The 19,817-nt window shown below is 44.5% G+C and overlaps 1 protein-coding gene across 1 annotated transcript; it reads left to right on the top strand.

Annotated features, from left to right (window-relative positions):
- Positions 1-513: 513 nt before the first annotated feature.
- On the top strand, positions 514-19,235 carry MFRP (membrane frizzled-related protein). Its single transcript, XM_089537679.1, has 13 exons — positions 514-866; positions 5,977-6,124; positions 6,752-6,883; positions 7,761-7,928; positions 8,538-8,766; positions 10,099-10,229; positions 11,766-11,891; positions 12,335-12,411; positions 12,584-12,732; positions 13,150-13,280; positions 15,465-15,599; positions 16,119-16,246; positions 17,043-19,235. Exons 1-13 carry the CDS (start codon positions 732-734, stop codon positions 17,265-17,267), a joined length of 1,914 nt encoding a protein of 637 aa, XP_089393805.1. The 5' UTR covers positions 514-731; the 3' UTR covers positions 17,268-19,235.
- Positions 19,236-19,817: the final 582 nt, after the last annotated feature.

The raw sequence follows: 19,817 nt of genomic DNA, 5'->3' as shown, positions 1-19,817 counted from the left end.
ATTTATATTATCACCAACCATTTTGTTCACGATCAAAATGGCAGCCAAGAGAGTTGAGGAGCACAAAAATAACCTTGGGATTGCATGTGGCCCTGGGGCCACGTTTTGCCATCCCTATTGTATTCCATGAAGCTGAGGAAATGGTTTTTAATCCCCGAAAGCTCCTGCTGTGATAAATCTGTTAGTCTTCAAGGTGCTACGCAGCTCTTTGTCGTTCTGCTGTCACAGGCTAACACGGCTACCCATTGGGAAATTCCTTCCAGACTCAATCGCCCTCCAGTTCCAAGCTCCTCCAAGGGCACATGAGTGAGGCGAAACACTTTTTAACGGCAACGTTGTGCGCCTTTAAGACTGCCCCCTTGTTGATGCCAGGGTCTCTGACCTTGTCGTCCTCAGCTGAGTTGGATTAAGGAGTTTCAAGGGTGGGGGAGGAAGGTGGCCGACTTTAATGCTTGCAAATTCTTCCAATAAACCTGACAGGCCCCCTTGTCCTATGCGCCTGCCTACCAGAATGGTCTTGGGTGGCAGAGTCAATACCAGGCGCTGCCCGTTCAACCACACGGTCAGGCTCCCCAGGTTGGGGAAAAGCAAGCTTCGGACACAATCCTGACCCCTGCCTTGGACATCCTTAGAGGAGGAGAAGGAGGAGAAGACTTCCGTTGCTGCCCTTTCCTCCTCAATGCGGTGAAAACCTAAAGGCCAAAGGAAGACTAGCCACAGCAGAGAGACTGATGCCACAGGAGGTGGGGGGATGCAGCAGCCTTGGGAGAGCAGGGCTCCTGTCCACGTTCCCCACACCTTCTCTCACAACCATGAAGGACTATGCAGAGATTATCCTTTACCCTGAAGCACAGGATCAGAGCAAGGTACGGGCAAAGGGAGGGAGGGCACCCATGCCACGGTGGGCACCATCCCTATTTACACACACCATGGTCCCATGGGGACACTCCCCACAAAGGACAGAAATCTTGTGGCACCTGATGCTGAGACAGTAGACTGAAGTCTATGAAAGCTCATGCTGCCAACTTCTTTCTTCCAGTTAGTCTCAAAGATGCTACAAGATCTCTCTACATACTGAGTCGACAGACTAACATGGCTATACCTTTGAATTCTACCACAAAGGACAGAGGCAGGTTTTTGCAAGCCTTTTCAACACTTTGTCAGGTCTGACTGGCAAATATTCCCCCTCCCCATTTCAATCCCCCACCCTTACCACTTCTCTTGCACTGAAATCTTTGAGATGAGGAACCTCAGAGCTGTTTGTAAAATGGAGGGAGCTCCAACATAGGCAGGCAAGTTGGTATTATAGTGGGCCCTTGCTATCCACTGGGGTTTGGTTCCTGGACCACCACCACCTGCCATGGATACCAAAATCCATGGATGCTCAATTCCTATGAAATACAGTGACATAGTAAGGGACATAGTGTCCCTTACATAAAATGGCAAAAATCAAGGTTTGCTATTTGGAATTCATACCCTTTTAAAATATTTTCAAGATGAGGGTGCTTGAATCTGTGGATAAAGAATCTGTGGATACAGAGGACCGACTGTAATTTTGCCTACTCGCAAACACTTTCAAGGAAAAGGCAATTGCCTTTCCCGGCCATTTTCATTGAAGCATTGTTAAATATTGGAAGTGCCCTCGATAGGTTCAGTGTAGTAGACTCCCAAATAAGCATGCATAAGATAGATTTGCAGGCAGCCTTCGGTATTCTTGAAAGGGCTCAACCACAATAGCTGTCTTCATATTTCTTGGGGCATGATCATTTACTACCCTTCTAAGTCCTGAGGAGGCTCAACAAGACAGGAGTCTTAGTGATCCAACTTTGCCAGGTCATTTCGGTGAGGCTCAACCCTCTTTGCCCAGTCTTAGTTGAGACATGACCCCCACACATACACTTCCAACCTATCTCAGGGTCAATGGGCACAGCTATGTCAATGCACCTTTGTGAATGCAAAGGCACCATGGCATACACCAAGAACAATGTTACAGAATGACATTGGCATGAGTGATTTTGAAAGCATTAATAATGGTTATAGAAAGGAAGGGTGTTCCCACACAAGAAAACGGTACCCTCATTTTTCAATAAATGAAGTGCAGGCTATTGCAAGGTAAATGAATCTGGTATATGGCAACTGAAGTCATATCCTCTGCATAGCCACCAACTGTCCAGCCTTGGTAGTGCCAGTCCCGATTAATCCTCTGTTGTCCCACTTTTTTTAGCTGCTTCTTAAAATGTCCCAATTTATTTTTCCTCCTTCCACTTCTCCCCTTTGTCTTCAGCTTATTTAAACTCTCAGGTCCACCAGGCCCAGCAGGCAGCGCAGTCCCACCAGTAGCCACAATGGGAGTGGGATGCTTTTTACTGTCCTGCAATCTTTCTGGGTCTGGTGGAGCTTCTGGCCACCTGGGAAGGAGATTTGCTTCCCTGCCCAACCAGCAAAGCCATCAGACCTGGAAGGCAGCCCCTTCCCACCTGTACATCGAATGACACCCCCTTTGAAGTGTCACCTGGTCCAGTCCACACCTCCCACATGCCCCTACTGATGGCTATTGCAAAGTAAATGAATCTGGTACATGGCCTCTGAGAAGAATTAACCCTGTCCATTCCTACATTGCTATTCCTCTAAAGCAGTATTTCCCAGACTTTGATCCTCCAGATGTTTTGGGCTTCAGCTCCCAGAATCACTGGTTGTTGGTCAAACTGAGCAGGGCTTCTGGGAATTGAAGTCCAAACCACCTGGAGGACCAAAGTTTCAGAAACACTGCTCTGCAGGGAAAGCTATCATTGGAGCATGAGGCCACTTCCCTCCCAGGGAGAATAGAAGTTTGGGGTGTGTGCTGTGGGGTTCTGGGGTCCAAATGGAAATTATTAAACGCATATACATACCATAGCCCTAAGCTTGAACCCCGTAAGTGCAACACAGGAAGGCACCATAAACAAGGATATAGATTGGGAGGTAAAATAAGGGATCCCCCCCACCAAGAATTCTGTCCTCCCAAATGAAATTTTCCTTCAGTTCCCAAATTTCTAGCTTTGCAAAGAGGAAGGCACTGAAAAATGTTCACACTTTAAGAACCCTTTTCTTAGCTGAATTTGCTTTCTCTTGGTCATTTTGTTGTTGTGTCGTTTCTGACCTAAGGTGAACCTATCATGGGGCTTTCGTGGCAAGACTTGTTGAAAGGGAACTGACATTGTCAATGAAGCTGAGGGTGACTTTTCCAACGTGACCCAATGAGTTTCCATGGCTGAGCAAGGTTTCAAACCCTGGTCTCTAGAGTCATAGCCCAACGCTCAAACCACTACACCGTGCTGGCTCTCATTTCACCTTCCTCTTTTCTTGGAATGCCCAAACTGTTATTTCTAAATGCTGAACTGAAGTTTTAAGTTTGTTCCAGATATATCCTAAACCAAAATAACCATTGCCATTGGTGGAAATGAGTATATAAAATGGCACAATCAAGGCTTGCTTTTTGGAATGTATATGTATTTTTTGAATATTTTCAAGTCAAGAATACTTGAATCCGTGGATATGGAGAGCAAACTGTATATGTAACCAGTGGGAAACAAGTTATTTTACTGTTGTAAGCGGAGGTGGATATCATGATGGTGCCGAGCAGCAAGTCCCAAAATTATTATTATTATTATTATTATTATTATTATTATTATTATTTATACTCCACTCTTCAGCCAAAAAGCTATGCTGCCAAGAGCTGCTGGGCATTGCAAGTGATTTTTAAAAAGGGATGAGCATCACAGCAAGCAGCATAAGCTATAATCTCCTACCTTGCCATGGGTAATAATGGCAAATGGATTGCTTTTAAACACTGTAACAAGCTATAGGAATAAACTGCTTTTGAAAAATATAACTTCCAGCTCTGGTGAGTCGAAGGGTGAGATCATGAAAGCAGCATTCTCCAGACAGCTCAGAAATCTGCCATATGGATGCTATTAGCAGTTTGGGATATATTTTTTTTGAGCCCACAAATATAGCTGATAGCAACATGTTATTATTCCTTATGGGCTGGGTTAATGTAAAAGTGCTTGCGTGCTTGCTCTCCTTCTGCTTCCTAAAAATAAATCCAATTATCCCACTGTGAAAGTATGTAGGAGGAGAGCTCTAATGTGTTCTTTCCCTGTCAGAAGCCACAGTGTTATGGTTTGAAGAGCATCTATCCAACAAAAGGGAAAAGAGTGGAGGTGGGGGGCTTTAGCATCTACTAGCTTCAACCCAAAGCTTGGGAAAGTTACTTTTTCTGAATCTCCCACACCCCAGGATTTCTAGAGCAGGGGATTTTGGTTGTGGAAGTTCAGAAAAGTCATTTTTCAAAACTGTGCCCCCTTTGCTGTGTGTCTCCAAGTCATTTTTGACTTATGGCAACCCTAAGGCAAACCTATCATAGGGTTTTCTTGGCCATAGCCATCCTCTGAGGCTGAGAGAGTGTGACTTGCCAGGCCACCCATTGGGTTTTTGTGCTTGAGCCGGGAAGCGACCCCTGATCTCCAGAATCATTGTCAGCATTTTCTTTGAAAGGCAAGGCTTTTTTGACTTCTCCTTTTGGCTTTTAAATGAAATATTCTGAGCTTCATGAAAATTCTGGGCATTATTTCATGCTTAGGTTTGCATCGACCACTGGGGGAAAAATGCTCACTGCTGTGTTTTTGCTTAAGTGTTTTCAGCTGCGAGTGTTTCCTTCTGCTTTTTGTCCTGCCTGCCTTCAACGGAGATCAGGGCGTCCATTCTTCATTCCCACATTTTGTCACCGCAACAATCCTGCAAAGTAAGCTAGTCCAGGAGCGAATGCCACATTCAAAGTCAGCCAAATGGGATTTGTAGCTAGGTGGGACTCTGAAACTCCTTGGACAGATATTAGACAGTGTTCAGTTTCTGGTGGAGCAATGAAGCTGGAGAAAACATTAATATGGCTCCATGCAGGTTCTGTCTTCTCTTCCTTCCACCATGCAATGCTTAGGTTCTTTCTAAGTCTACAGAATGTATGCAGTTTTGACACAGCTTTAAGTGTCATAGCTCCATCCTATGCAAGTCACCAGACTTCCTTCTTTTCCAGGACGTGTCCTACATTTCATCCTTCTATCTGGGAGGAATTTCAAAATGTTCTCTATTTTGAGCATGACTAAAAAGCATGAATTTCTATTTATATTAGTGTTTTAGCCTTTATTTTGTAATGTCCTGTGTTGTTCAGGACATATTGTGTAGCCTTGTCCTTCTTATGGAATCCTAGGATTGGTAGTATGTTGGACTTGGTTGCATCCCAAGGTTGCATCCACACTGCAGAAATAATCTAGATTGGCACCACTTTAACCGCCATGGCTCTATACTATAGCATTTAGGGAATTGCAGTTTGTTGTGGCCTCAGAGCTCTCTAACAGAGGAGGCTAAATGTCTGACAAAACTACAGTTCCCAGAATGCTATAACATTGAGCCATGGCAGTTAAAGTGGTGTCAAACTGGATTATTTCTGCAGTGTGGATGCAACCATTGTCCCCGGAATCAGCTGTTCTAACTTACTCTCAGAGACAGGGAGAGAGGGGGAGGAATGCAGGAAGGTTGCATGGCAAAGGAGAGCTTGGAAAAGTTCTTTTTTGGACTTTGTTGTTGTGTGCCTTCAAGTAGTTTTCGGCTTACAGTGACCCTAAGATGAACCTATTGTGGGGTTTCCTTGGCAAGATTTGTTCAGAGGAGGTTTGTCATTGCCTTCCCTTAAGGCTGAGAGCATGTGACCTACAGCACTCACAATCCCCCAGTCAACTGCTAGCTGAGAGATTCTGGATGCTGCAATCCATCCAAAACTTAACTGTTCCAAGCTTTGAAGGAGCCTCTCTTCCTCTCATTTCACCCTGCCATGGAGACCTTGATACTGACCTATTTGTTCCTCAGCCCCACATGGTCTCTTCCCCCAAACAACCCCATATCCATCTTGTGTCTTACTGCTGCTGCCTGATGTCCCCCCAGGAAAATGCCAGCTCTCTGACACCACCTCCTTTGCCTCAGTACTTGCTGACCGAATTCTCCAACCCGGCCTTTGAGGAGGATGGCGAAGCGCCAGCCCAGAGCCAAACAGAAGGCGAAAACAGCATGAAAGCCACAGCCAACGGTTTTGGTATTTGCAAGGGAAGGGGCAGAGGGAGGGAGAGCTGATGTCTTTAGGTGGGCAGGAGGTCAAGTATCCGTAGGCCCTGTAACCAAAAATGCCTAGGGGTGCAGAACTTGGGGAACTTTCATGTTTGACCCACAATCCTCATAATCCCCTTAATAACATGCGCCAGAGAACGGGTTCACAAAAGAAAGTGTTCTTGGGCAGGTTCATGAGGTGTGTGGAGGGTTAATTCTGAACTTCTGTGGTCCCAGGTTTAGAGGTTTTAAAGACCATTGTGCACTTTTCTACTCTCTCCACCATCATCCAGGCTCTGCCCCAGAGCCAATGGGCCTTGCCATGCCTTGATCCACAGCTCTGTCAAGAGAAACAGAGCTTCAGACCAACCTTTGCCAAGCCCATGGACAACATGTAGATGAACAAGTGGTAAGGTTTGGAAAGGAAGCCATTAACAGTCCATGTGATCTCCATCATGGATGTCTACAGACATGATGGCCATTACTGTACACGACTAAATTATTACCCATCTCTGATTTCAGTATAAGATCATTTCCTAAGAAGGAGCGGTAGGGGCAGAAGGAGGCACCCATGGCATGGCAGCATTGTCACTTTGCCCCTTTTCTTTTCCTGCAGCCCAACAGGTCCGGGACGTGGCAAACATAAAATTCAAACCAGATTGCAAGTTCTCCTGGCTCTGTGTGGCCATCCTCAGCATTGTGCTCCTGCTCCTCCTGGCATTACTGGTGGGCATCATCATCATCTCCCGTAAGTTTGCAGCACCATCTTGGGGATACCACATTTTATTGAAGCTGTCCATATGTTTCAGGACTGTTTTGCCAAAATTCCCAGAGCAATTACTGGTTGCTGTCATTGGAGAAACCTTTGATGCCCACCTCTGACAGTCTACTAGCATCTATTGCAGAGGCTGCAAACCGAAGAGAGAGGCAATGTTTAGTAACGTTCATATACAAGTTGAATCCCCCTTATCCGAAATGTTTAGGGTTTTGTTTTGTTTTGTTTTCAAATTTTGGAACATTTGCATAAAGTATTTAAGCACCATTAAATGCTCCAGATCCTTAGGGTTGCCCTACATTGGAAACAACTTGAAAGCACACAACCACCACCATGAAATTTTGCTCCAGTCCCCAAATTTCTAGGATTGCAGGGAGTGAGACATCGAAAATCCTTCACATCTAGAGTTTTTCTATTTGTTGTGTTTACTTTCCCTTGGTAACTTTTCCTCCCCTTTTTCTTTGGATGGCTAAAGTCCCCCCCCCCCTTAAATTAAGTGAGTTCCATGCTGGAAATTTGGGGAGGGAAGGAAAAATTCATTTGGAGAGGCCGAATTCACAATTGTGGGGGTCAGTGCCCTCATCCTGCCCTTCTCCTGTGGCTACATCCTTAGTCACTGTGGGAAAAGATTTCTGGATGAGATAGGTCTGATTAAATAGGACTCTTTCTGTTTTAAATTTATTTTTATTTGTTTATTTTGAAAAAGAAAATTCACAATTTATAATGTTGGAATGAATGGAGGTGGTGAAATGAAACTCTGGTTGGGTGGAGCTGTTAAGAGCCAAACCTCAGTCTCTGTTTTCTAACCTCAGACATCTCATCCCCTTACTTTTAATTTTTGTGGCCACAGAGTTGAAATCCCCTCACCCTGTCAAACCCTCGCCAGGGGCTTCTTATGCCCACACCATCACCAATGCTACCTCAGCTCCCATTGCCAAGACCACACCAAGCCCAGCATCCACAACCACAACCTCGCCATCCCAGGAAGAACTGCGTGGGACCACAAAGCCAGCACCCTGTGAGTAGCTACTCCAAGTTGCATTGCCATACTCCCGGACTTGCATGCATCATATTCATTGTCTGAGTGCCCACTTTCTATAGGATGCAGTTAAACAACAGGATCACTACACAGTGTCTTTTGTGGCTGTGTCATTGTTAAATTGTTTGCTGATCAAAAGAAAGGACACTCAGCACATGCTCAAGGGAATTCATGCTTTTCAACAAATATTACAGGTAGCAGTATAACTCTGTGTGTGTTCGGAAACACTCAACCTGAACGGCCTGAGCATTTGAACACAAAGTTAGTCACGCTGCTCCTGCAATAACCTGTCTAAAATTACAAAACACTTTCTTTTCTTCTTCATTGCATTTATTTCCAAACTGGGCCCTGCATAGTCTTCCGCACACTTTCCCAAACCGGTTTATTTCGTAGTGTGAATGAGCCCTGAGACTAATTGGAAGAAAGAGGTTAGTAGCATTAGCTTTTGTAGACTTGAGCCTACTTCCTCAGATGCATGATTTGTAATTTTAGAGATCCACATTTATTGAACCAACCACTCCTGTTTGCAAAGCTGTTGTAACCCCATCTCCACTTTTGAGTTCCCTCTCTTTCTGTCTCCTTTTGCAGTATGTGGGGGTACCCTCCATGGCCCCGAGGGCTCCTTCAGCTCCCCCAACTACCCTTCCCCATACCCGCCCAATGTCCTCTGCAAATGGCACATCCAGGTGACAGAAGGCATGGTGGTCCAGCTGAAGGTGGAGGTACTGGACGTGGAAAGCTCTGCCTCGTGCCTCTATGACCGGCTGGAGGTGTACAAGGAGCAGGACGCTGTCTCCTTGTGGGACGGCAGTAGCTGGTAAGGAAATGCCATCCTGGCCCAGACTGGTAGAATCCAGCAAAGCACGATAGACACAGACCTTGGGCGCAGTTATTTTGGGGGCTAAAACTCTTTTGGATTACAGATGGATGGAGGGTTCTGATAGTCCAAATGAAAGTAATTTTACCAAGATCTCCATTGGCTGAGTGTGTTTCTATGTTTTAGAGGGAGAGGTCTTTTGATTCCATGTTAACTGCCAGGGTTCAACCCTATGGGGATCCTGGGATTTGTAGTTTATGGAGGAGCATTTAAATTATCAATCAGAGAGCTCTGGTGCCTCATTGTCATTGTTGTTGTTATTTTTGTTGTGTGCCTGGGTGACCTTGGGCAAGTCACAGCTCTGGAGCCTCAAGGTTCGAATCCCTGCTCGGTATGAAACCCACTGGGTGACCTTGGGCAAGTCACACTCTCTCAGCCTTGGGGGAAGGTAATGGCAAACCCCCTCTGGAAAAAAATCTTTCCAAGCCTTAAGGTCAACATAAGTCGGAATCAGCAACAACAGCAACAACGAGGCACCACATCTCTCTGAAAGACCAGGCTAAATACCTCTCCAAACTAGAAATCCCAGTATTCAATAGAATAGAGTCATGGCTGTTAAAGTGGTGTCAAACTCCTTTAATTCTGCCATGTGGGTGTGCCCTGTGGCATCATCCTCAAAAGGGGAGAGTTTGCTTTTCCGGCTTGTGAATTTCACAAAGTTGTTAGTATGTGTGGTTGTGATCCCTCTAGTGGCAACTGCAGGACCATATCCACAAGTAGGGACATTTTCAAAAGGAGCAGATGATTTTTCATTAAAACGGAGAGTTGAGGCAAAAACGGTGCCACGTTACCAACTTAACTCACATTTGTTCTCTTTGTTTGCAATGTTTTGTGAATTTCTCCTCTGAGACTGGGAAATCCCATTTGAAAGGTTTTTTAAAAACTTAAACCTTAACTTGTGCTCATTGATTTTTAACACTGTGAAGTGAATGTGTAATCATTTTTACATCTCGCCCTCTTCTTCCTCCTCTTGCTAAAAACCCCAACAAGATCCATAACTGGGGGGTGGGTTGGCTTGGTATGGGGCAAGCCTAGAAAAGCAGAATGCAGATTAGAGTTTTTAAAAGTGAATCCAAATCAAAAGAGACGATGCTGTAGGGTACACAATGAAATCTGGTCCCTCTTAGCCATGGCAGCTGTTAGCTTCCATGTCAGGGGGACAGTGAGTCCAGTCCAGGTTTCTGGCCAGACTTTTAAAAAGGTTGACATTGACACCTAGTGGATATACTCTGTCTGCACTTGGCTCCCTTGCTGATCTGGTGGCTTTTTCAGGTACTGTGGCACGGTGGCACCCGCAACCATCAATACCAACTCCAGCCGACTGCAAGTCGTCTTTGTCTCGGACGAAAGCATCGCTCCATCGGGCTTCACTGCCCGGTATCGGGCCATCCCACCCAGCGAAAGTAGGTACTCTCCATATGTGAGAAGGATTGAAAGAGAGAAAGTTCACCCAGGTGGCGAGGAGACATCCTTCCAAGAGTTCTAGCCAACTCTTTACTAACCTTGCAATCTTGGGGAGAATAGCGTTATTTGTTGAGCTTGGAAAAGACTTGTTAGAATAGCAAGTGATGTGCAATGGAAGCAAGTTGTATTCTAATTGCACAACGACAAGAAATCACGTCACTCTTTCTGAAATGACTGTAAAGGTTTGGTTGTTATTTATTCTTTCGCAGTAAGAGGGGCTTGGGTGGCCACCTTTAACGTTATGCCTTTTGCTGCATTTAGACATTTCTGAACTAACTCTCTCAGATCCTTTTGAGAAACAGCAAGTATTAGCTTGCAAATTATTATTATTATTATTATTATTATTATTATTATTATTATTATTATTGAATGGATGTGTGAGTACCTCTGCTAATTTTGTTCTCAGGCTATGGGATAGTTCTAGATCAGAAAAAAAAAAACTGAGAGAAACACCTGCAAAGTAACCGCAAACTGATTTGAATCTGTTTTGCATATAAATTTACCAGCACTGTATGTGCATTTAAGTTACCTGTCAATTTACGGTTACCCTATGAATTTCATAGGGTTTTCTTAGGCAAGGAATTACTGTACTTAGAAGTGGTTTTGCCAGTTACTTCCTCTGAAATAGAGCCTACAGCACTTGGCATTTCATGGTGGTCTCACCCCCTAAAACAAACCATTAAGTGTTGTGCATTAAGTACCAGCCCCAGTTGCTCACAAGTTGTCATTGAAACACATGCACACCCAACCATATATCTGCCTCTTTGGAAATTAAGACAAAAATTGGCTAAAAACGCTGCTTCCAGATCAAGGTGAAATGAGGGGATTGTTGCATCTCATTTTCTTAAGTAGATGGAATAAGGAACACTAAATTTATCCTGCTAGTTACAAGTCAGAAGGTGGATCCAGCAAAGAGCAGAGGGTGAACCCTGGAAGCTACCTAAGTAAATATAGACCTCCTGAGAGTCTTTGGAAGTTGCAACAACAAACCAATTAAGCCTTGCAAATTGTAGCAAGCTGCGGGTGTACTATTTTGTAGTAGTAAATACATAGACCTTTTGGAGAGTCTTTGGGAGTTGCAACAACAAATCAATTTGCAAACTGTAGCAAGCTGCTTCTCTACTGTTTTGTAGTAGTAAATACATAGACCTTCTGGAGAGTCTTTGGGAATTGCAACAACAAATCAATTAAGCTTTGCAAATTGTAGCAAGCTCCTACTGGAGATTTTTCACACAGCCCTTTTCCTCATGCCCAAAGCTGAGCCCCACCAAAACTGGGGAATTTGGATCCCCATCTCCCACTTGGAAATGACCCACAAAAACTTGAGGCTCAGGGCCAGGCCTTGAGATCTGGCAACTCTACTTCCCGAGGTTCTTAGAGGAGGAAGGAGATGCCATAGCTGTCATCCCCTGGCTCCAAAGCAGTCTCAATGAATTCCTAGCTTCTTGTTCTCCAGGGGTATTTGTCTGTTCTAGAGAACTGTTCCTGGGATGAGTTTCTCTGTGACCAAGGACTGTGCATCCTCCCAGCCTACTTCTGTGATGGTTACCACAACTGCCAAGACAAGACGGATGAAGCCAACTGTAGCACCAAGCACAAAGGTACGGAGGTATCAGCCAACTCAGGGTGTCCCATGTTGCTATGAGACAATGTTCAAAAACGTGCCGCCACAGAAGGCATAAAGCCCCTAGCCAGCAAATGGCCTAGAGCAACTGCACCAACTGAACCATTAATAATCCAGCCCTGACAAAAAGTACAAGAGATTACTAAATCCCCAGGCAGAATCAGTGCGGGTCACCAGGTCCAGCAAACTCAGAGCACCTCCAGCAATTTCCACACAACTGAACCCAGCAAGCTCAAAAATTCCTGCTCAGTTGATTTCATAATGATTTGATTTCTGCTAATGCACACGCAGTGCTTCTGAGCATAAATGGGCAACAGTACTGAAAAATGCATTTTAGAAGCTGCAGTCCAAAAGAGCATCTTTTCAAAGGTTTGTCTGTAATTCAGGCCCAACCATCATCTTGATGTCTTCTTCTTCCAGATTGTGGGGGGACCCTGACCAGCCTGGAGGGACGATTCTTCTCTCCAAATTACCCCCAGCCTTACCCACATCTCCAGGTGAGTAAGGGCTTGGACCAGATGGGAGAGTGCTATCTTCATCATCGGCACAAAGGACTAACCCACATATACCCTGCATGGGTTAGACTGTGATGCTTTTGCCTCTTGGCGATGCAATACCACCATCAGTGTCCCAACCCAACAGGTTTCCAAATCAGCCTTTCTCTTGCAGCTGTGTCTGTGGCATATTTCGGTGCCCATTGGCCACGTGATCGACCTACATTTCCACAACTTCAGCCTTGAGTCGCAGGAGGAATGCAACTACGACTTTGTGGAGGTGTACGACAGCGCAGGGATGGGAGCCACCAGCATCATGGGAAGGTGAGGAGGCGTCTTCTTCCCCAAAGGTGCAGAAGAATTCAAAAATGAGCATTTTGACCCTCTCCTTTGTGGTGGTGCATTAATAAGCCCTGTTCATTGTGATGCATTTCGTTTGACGATTGTAGTGTTTTGATTTGATTTGTGTGCAAGGTCTGCTATTGACTGTTCTTCACAATGCCATTTTTTAAATGGAACAACTCGTAAATAAGGAATAAAGGAAAAAGCAACCAAGGGGAACTGGTTGTGACCAGCCCACTCATGTTTAAATCGACAAGTTTCCCTATATAACTAAGGCTGCATCTGCATGGCAGAATTAATGCAGTTTGACACTGCTATAACTGCCATGGCTCAGTGCTATGCAATTCTGGGATCTGTAGTTCTGAACTCCTTCTATCGCGTTTTTTTCTTTTTCCACAGGTTCTGCAACTCCAACATGCCCCCTACTCTGACCTCGTCGCAACACGTCATGACAATCCTCTTTGTGGCAGACGAAGGAATAGCAGACAGCGGGTTTTTTGCCACCTACCGGGCCTACAATTCTACAGAAAGTGGGTGATGATGCCTCCCATTTCCCCTGGTGAACCTTCAGTTGCGATAGAATGGGTTAGCCAGCTCCCTTCTCCATGTTTGCCACAAATACCCTTTCTTCACAGTAGAGAAGCAAAGGTGTAGCACTGAATTTTGAAGTGCAAGAGTTTATTGTGTCACCACTAGACACATCCTAAGATGTTTAACAATATGGAGGCCTCCAAGTTGATTCATAGAAACAAGCACTTTGGTAGTAGTTTTCATTGCCCTGTTCTAACTACTACAGCACACTGCCTCCCCAATCCCTGGTACTAGCAGGACAGGTTCATCTTCCTTCCACATCTGTCTTCACTTCTCTCTGAGATGGAGCAGAGATCTCAGCCACAGAAAGTAAATCCTTGAGGTGGCACACAGGGACATGACGTTGGCCCATGTTTCCTGAGAAGAGCTCTGTTTGTTTATTCACAGGCTTTAGCCCTTCTGGGATTACATGCATTTTGGCAGTTAACAGTTTTTGCTTTTGCTCCTTTGTTTATCAAGGTCTGTAATTACTTCTTAGTCTTTAAAAGATGAAAAGGTCCAGAGGGGGACATGTCGCTAACCCCAAAGCCTGGGTTCTCATGCAAAATATCGTATCATCTTGATAGGTCTAAAAAGTCCCAAGCGAGAGCTGGGAACTGCTAAACTATGGTTGCATGTTCTCTTCACTTCATTGAATACGTTCCCAGAGGTCTGTCATTATATATTGTTGTCATTGTCATGTGCCTTCAAGCCAATGGGTGACCCTATCATGGGGTTTTCTTGGCAAGATTTGTTCAGAGAAGGGTTTTCATTGCCTTCCTCTGTGGCTGAGCAATGATTCAAACCTGGGTCTCCCAGAGTCCAGCACTCAAACTACTATGCCACATTGACACCAACATCCGTAAATGTGGTTTTTGCATGCCTTCAACTCACTTCTAACTTATAGTGACCTTAATAGGAACCTCACACAGGATTTACTTGGCAAAAATTTGTTCCAAGGCAGTTTGCTTTTGCCTTCCTTTGAGGCTGAGAGAGTGTGACTTGCCAAGGGCACCCACTGTGTTTCCATGCCTGAGCAAGGATTCGAACCTTGGTCTCCCTAGCCTGATGCGCTCATGATAAAAGGGCAGAATAAAATATTTTAGTAATAACTTTAATACAGTCGGCCCTTCTTATACACGGATTTTTTATACACGGATTCAAGCATACACGGTTTGAAAATGTTCCAAAAAAGTATAAATTTACCTTGATGTTCCATTTTTTATTAGGGACACCATTTTGCTATGTCATTATATTTAATGGGACTTGAGCATACACGGATTTTGTTATACACGGGGGATCTTGGAACCAAACCCCAGCGTATAACAAGGGTCCACTGTAATTGTTAACAAAAGAATACTTGTCCAAAAGCCTTAACTCTTTTTCTCAGGGTTTTGCACTCCCAACATCTGTCTGCGAGCAATGCACAACAACTGCCAATTTGCTTTTATGTCTGTAAATAGTTGCCGAAGGCAAAGGATTCCAAGGAAGAGGCTTTAATTTTTTTGCTTTTTCCCTAAGGGATTCTTAACTGTGAAAACTGCAATCCAAACAGTTAATGACACACTCCCCCAGACTGGATATGTGCAAATATGCCTTGCATGACCTCAGTTCCCATTTAAATCAAGATAGAAAGAAAGCCACCGAGGTTAATTAACATATGTTAAAGTCAAAGAGTTGCAAATTGTCTCCCAGTGATGTTAGAGGCAAGGTTTTAGGGGGGTTCACAGTTTCCAAAGAAGCACTGAATAGAATTCGGGGATTCTGTAAGTCTGGTTAAGCAAAGCAGCCACTGGATATGAAGTACAAAAAATGAACTTCCATCTATCAGCTTTGAAGGCCGTTCCTTTCTCAATAGCCTGTCTAATGTTTTGTTCTTCTCAATTAAAAAAGATGGAGTGCAGCTTTACTTTGCTGGGTTTGCAGTCCTGAAGATGTCACCTTGAAGAATTAATAGGGAAGTTTAAGGGGTAAATGTACTCCTTGCTCAGGGTCTATCTACTCTGGCTGTCAAAGCACAGCTCTAAGGCTGCTGTTGCATTTCATCATGCTTAACGTTATGATCATACTTTTTTTGATATGTTCTGCTGTCCTCAAACTCTCTCTGTCTCTGTCAATCTCCTCTCTCACATTGTCCCTGCCAGAAACATGTGGTCCTTTAGAGTTTTCCTGCAGAAATGGTGAGTGTCAGGCACAGGAGTTGGTGTGCGATGGTTGGCACGACTGTCCGGATGGAAGCGACGAATTGAACTGCACCACCATTTCCTACCCATCTTTTGGTGAGTCTCATCCATTCCAACTATCCCAGTGGTGTAGACATAAGTGGACCACATAGCATCAGTGTCCCGCAGACTGAGCTACATGACTCACACACCATGCTGGGTTCAAATCTCACCTCTATCATGATCTCACTAGATAGTAAGCTCACTCTCTCAGCCTTGGCTTCTCCGATCTGTTCCTTTGAGGCTAATAAATACTGCCCCGCCTGCTGTAAGATCACATATGTGGACTGTCTCAAAAAACAGCATCCAACCATGAATTTATGGCACCTGCTTCATCACTTTGAACCATGCCATATTTATGCTAATAGTGCCACTTCTGTGACCCATCTTGAATCAGGTGGCAACCTTGTTCTCATTCCTGATCCAACATCTAAAGTCCATTTAGCAAAGTGGATAATGTAGAATACTGGCTTTCTGCTTTCTGTTGGCATTCAATCCCCAAAACATAGCCATGCCATCTTATTCCAATTAGCTACTTGATGCATGCAGTTCTTTCTTATTCCTTCCCAATGGCAGAGCCATCCTGTGAGCCGATCGAGGTGGAGATGTGTTTGGGGCTCAGCTACAACACCACTTCCTTCCCCAACATCTGGCTGACCATCCCAGATCAGCAAGGAGCTGAAGAAATACTCCAGGACTATATGGTGGGTGAGACTGGAAGAGGCAGGTAATTGGACTGGGAGGGAGAAAGATGAGTGCTACTAGGCTTTAGACATGGACAGAGAGTGTGTCCCTTTAGACAGCATAATTTGGAAAGGTTCCTTCAGGAGACTACAGCTCGCCAGATCCCAAGCGAACATTACTAGTGGCCATAGACCGAAGGTGCATTGCAATGGAGTGCAGAGTTTAGAAAAATTACTTTGCAGACTAAAGTTCCTAGCTACCACTGGTCATGCTGGCTGGGAGGTACTGGGCACTCCAGTCCAAGAGGTAACTTTTCCAAGCTCAACTGAAAAGTTAACTCTCCTCATCACTATACCTTGGTATCTGCTGGGATTTGGTTCCAGGACTTCCTGTGGATACCAAAATCCATGGATGCTCAGGTCCCATTAGATACAATGACATAGTGGAATTGTGTCCCTTACATAAAATGCCAACATCAAAGTTTGCTTTTAGAAACATATATATATATATATATATATATATATAATTTTTTTCAAGCCATGGATGGTTGAATCTGTGGATAAAGAATCTGTGGAAATGGAGGGCCAGCTGTATTGTCACTGCAATCTTTAATACCTTGCTTACTTGCTTGCTGGCTGGCTGGCTTGTGCCTGGAAGTTACTAGTTATAAGTAACTGGTTAATTGTGCTTACCGTAATTCCTTTCTCCAGTAACCAAGGCACAACTAATTTACATTACAATTTCAATTTGACAAAGGAGAAGTCACTCCTTCTGTGTGTAGTGGTAGTTCTTAATACTGCTTTGCCCCTTTTTCAGATGCTGAAGGACCTGACTTGCTACCCACACCTCCGCTTGCTCATCTGCAGCCTCTTTGTCCCCAAATGCACACCAGATGGGGGCATCTTGCAGCCATGCCGCTCCGTCTGTTTGGGGACCGAACAGCGTTGCCAGCAGTCTCTTAGCCTCCTGGGAGTCCCATGGCCTTTGAACTGTAATGTCCTGCCTGATTCCACCAACCCTCTGGAGTGTTTCATGCCATGACCAGGGGGGCACCAGGAACCAAATGTTCTTCAGGTTTCCCAGTCTGGAGGAGAGATTCCTTGGAGTCAACCATGTCCTGAGTGAAAATGCCAACCAAGAAAGCCTACAATGCACACTGTTGGTTGGCTGTTGTGGCTCCTGAGAGGCTTGCTAGAGCAGGGGTAGGGAGAAGCCATTCTGCAGGCCCAACCTGTACCTATGATGGTTTTCTGTCTCCATGATACCATTCTTTGGTGGGTTTCCAACTTCTGCAGAGATCTTTCCCCTTTTTCATAGAATCATAGAGCTAGAAGAGGCCTCAAGGGGCATTAACCTAAGTCTAAAAGACTGAATTGCTTTTCCAAAGATGTAGTTACTGGCAGGAAGAAATTCACTTGGCATTGTTGGGGCCACCAGAATGTGGCCACCAAGAACTTCTCTGAAATTGAAAGTGACTCTCAGGCTGAAGAGGTTCCCCACCTTTGCTCTCATGGGCCACGTGTGATCCCCCCAAGAGCATGTTTGTGTCCAGAGGACCCCAAAGGTCAATAGTTTTGCTCCAAAATGCCTTGAAATGACCTCCAGATGATGTGAAGCCAACATATTTTGATGCACCCTAGGTCTCCATGGGGGTGTTTCCACCATGTTGGCAGGTTCCCCAGACTGATTTTGGCCCTAGAGAAACCCTTTTTGAAATTAGTTCCACTCACTTTTTGTTGTTGTTTTTCCAAAAGGGCCTTTCCAGGGGCTGAAATGGCTCAGGAACATCCCAGAACATAATGAAAATGCCCCTTATGCTCCTCTAGAATGCATTTGGGGCAGACCCCCCACTTTTTGATGTTTTTGTGGCAGTGGCTACAGTGGAGTGTGTGGCCCTCCAAGGTATTATGGGGGACCAATGCAGCCCCAAGCCTTCCGCAGTTGCCCATCCCTGCCCTAAAGGATCAGTGAAAGTACAGGTGTATCAGAAGCATGTTCTCCCCCTGACTCTGACTGTATTTCCTTTGTTTCCACAGTGTCAGATTGTAGACTGTAAGCACCTCCAAGCAGAGACATGCCCTCATAGTCACTGCATAGTTTAAATCTAATTGCTGATCCCAACTAGAGTAAGACCCATTGATTCAATTGCTGAGCAGTAAATCCACATGAATCCTATTGATTCAATAGAATTCAAAGACAATGGACCTTATTACACCGGGAAAATCGGGGGGGGGGGGTTTAAACAGCGATTATCCCGTGCAGATTTGTTGCTGTTTATTGTCTGTTTAATACCTACGTCGTGTGAAAATCTTAATTGCAATATTGCATTTTGCATGGGATAATTGCTGTTTAAACCCCCGGTTTTGCCCAATTTCCCTCTGTGTGATAAGGTCTATGGCCATATCAGTCTGTAAAATCAGTCTGCAAAGGGATCTTGCAGCACCTTTGAGACTAACTGAAAGGTAAACATTGGTTGAATGACTTGAGTCTACTTCTTCCTCCTCATCTAAGGAAGTCGGCTCAAGTCTACAAAAGTTCATGCTACTAGCTCCTATCTTTCAGTTAGTCTCAAAGATGCTGGGAGATCCATTTGCACATTGACTCAATAGGTTTATTCTAGTTCAGATTAGCTATTAGATTTAGGCCTATGCACTTTAATGGCGCTACGTAAACAAATTGAATAACTATATTTCTGTAAGAGAGCATGCAGAGCCTTCTGTCGTAATCCAAGCTGCAGTGCCTAGTCAATCGATTTTGAAGTCTTTCTGATTGATTTTTAAACAGTGACACCTCTTCCCGCAAATAATCAGGTAGCAGATTTTCAAGATATTGTTAATGGGTTTTAATGTAAATACTTGCAAACCTTAAGTTGCTATGTTAAGTTGTTTCTTTGAGGAAGAATCCCTCCTGTCTCTCATGGGAGCATGCTTCACCAGAAAAACAAACAATGGATGTTTTGTCCATCAAAATGATGTGGTTTATATGGAAATTTATGCAGATTTAATTGATTAAAAGTTATGCAGTTAAACCTCTGAGATGTCATTAATCACCTGATCTCCCCGATAATAATTTTTGATACTACACCAGCAAAAACGAAGAACCATTTTGTGCTGAAGCATTTTATTAGGTTATGAATAGATACAGAAATCTGCTTTAGGTCTTCCTCTCACTCAGGACTGTAAAGCTGTAAATGTGGCAGGTCAACTACAATGTCCAAAAACAGCCCCTAGCACAGCTATTGTTCCCTCCATCCTAGGCTATATCTGACACCTATGGCTAAACAGATCCAATTCATCTTTTTGAAGAGCCAAAAAGGCCTCACAAATAAATAACAATAGCCATAGCAAGCAAATAAAGCAGACATGTGCATTATTCCTCCTGTTCCTCCATTCCATGGCTCTGGTGTGGTTGCTGAGATCATTGGAGGCCTGCTGAAATCTGGGAAGCAGCATCCAAAGATGAGGAAAGAGTTTTTGCTGGCGAACGCTGGCCACGGCGGCGTCTGTGAAAGTGATCAGGGAGAGACACCCGGCCAGATGCAACTGCTGTTGAAGCAGAGAAACACCCGGGGAACCATTAACACAGGCACTG

Source organism: Sceloporus occidentalis, unplaced genomic scaffold (assembly GCF_023333645.1).
Source record: "Sceloporus occidentalis isolate IW3139 unplaced genomic scaffold, rSceOcc1.0.p SCAF_9, whole genome shotgun sequence".
NCBI lineage: Eukaryota > Metazoa > Chordata > Lepidosauria > Squamata > Phrynosomatidae > Sceloporus > Sceloporus occidentalis.
This window is presented reverse-complemented; position numbering and strand designations above follow the sequence as displayed.

What these genes read in the sequence shown, in the direction of transcription:
- MFRP (XM_089537679.1), top strand. Translation starts at nt 732, where the DNA reads ATGCCACAGGAGGTGGGGGGATGCAGCAGCCTTGGGAGAGCAGGGCTC. An exon ending in CTGTAGCACCAAGCACAAAG is followed by an intron (nt 11,892 to 12,334) that starts GTACGGAGGTAT and finishes TTCTTCTTCCAG; the next exon opens with ATTGTGGGGGGACCCTGACC. An exon ending in GGCCTACAATTCTACAGAAA is followed by an intron (nt 13,281 to 15,464) that starts GTGGGTGATGAT and finishes TGTCCCTGCCAG; the next exon opens with AAACATGTGGTCCTTTAGAG.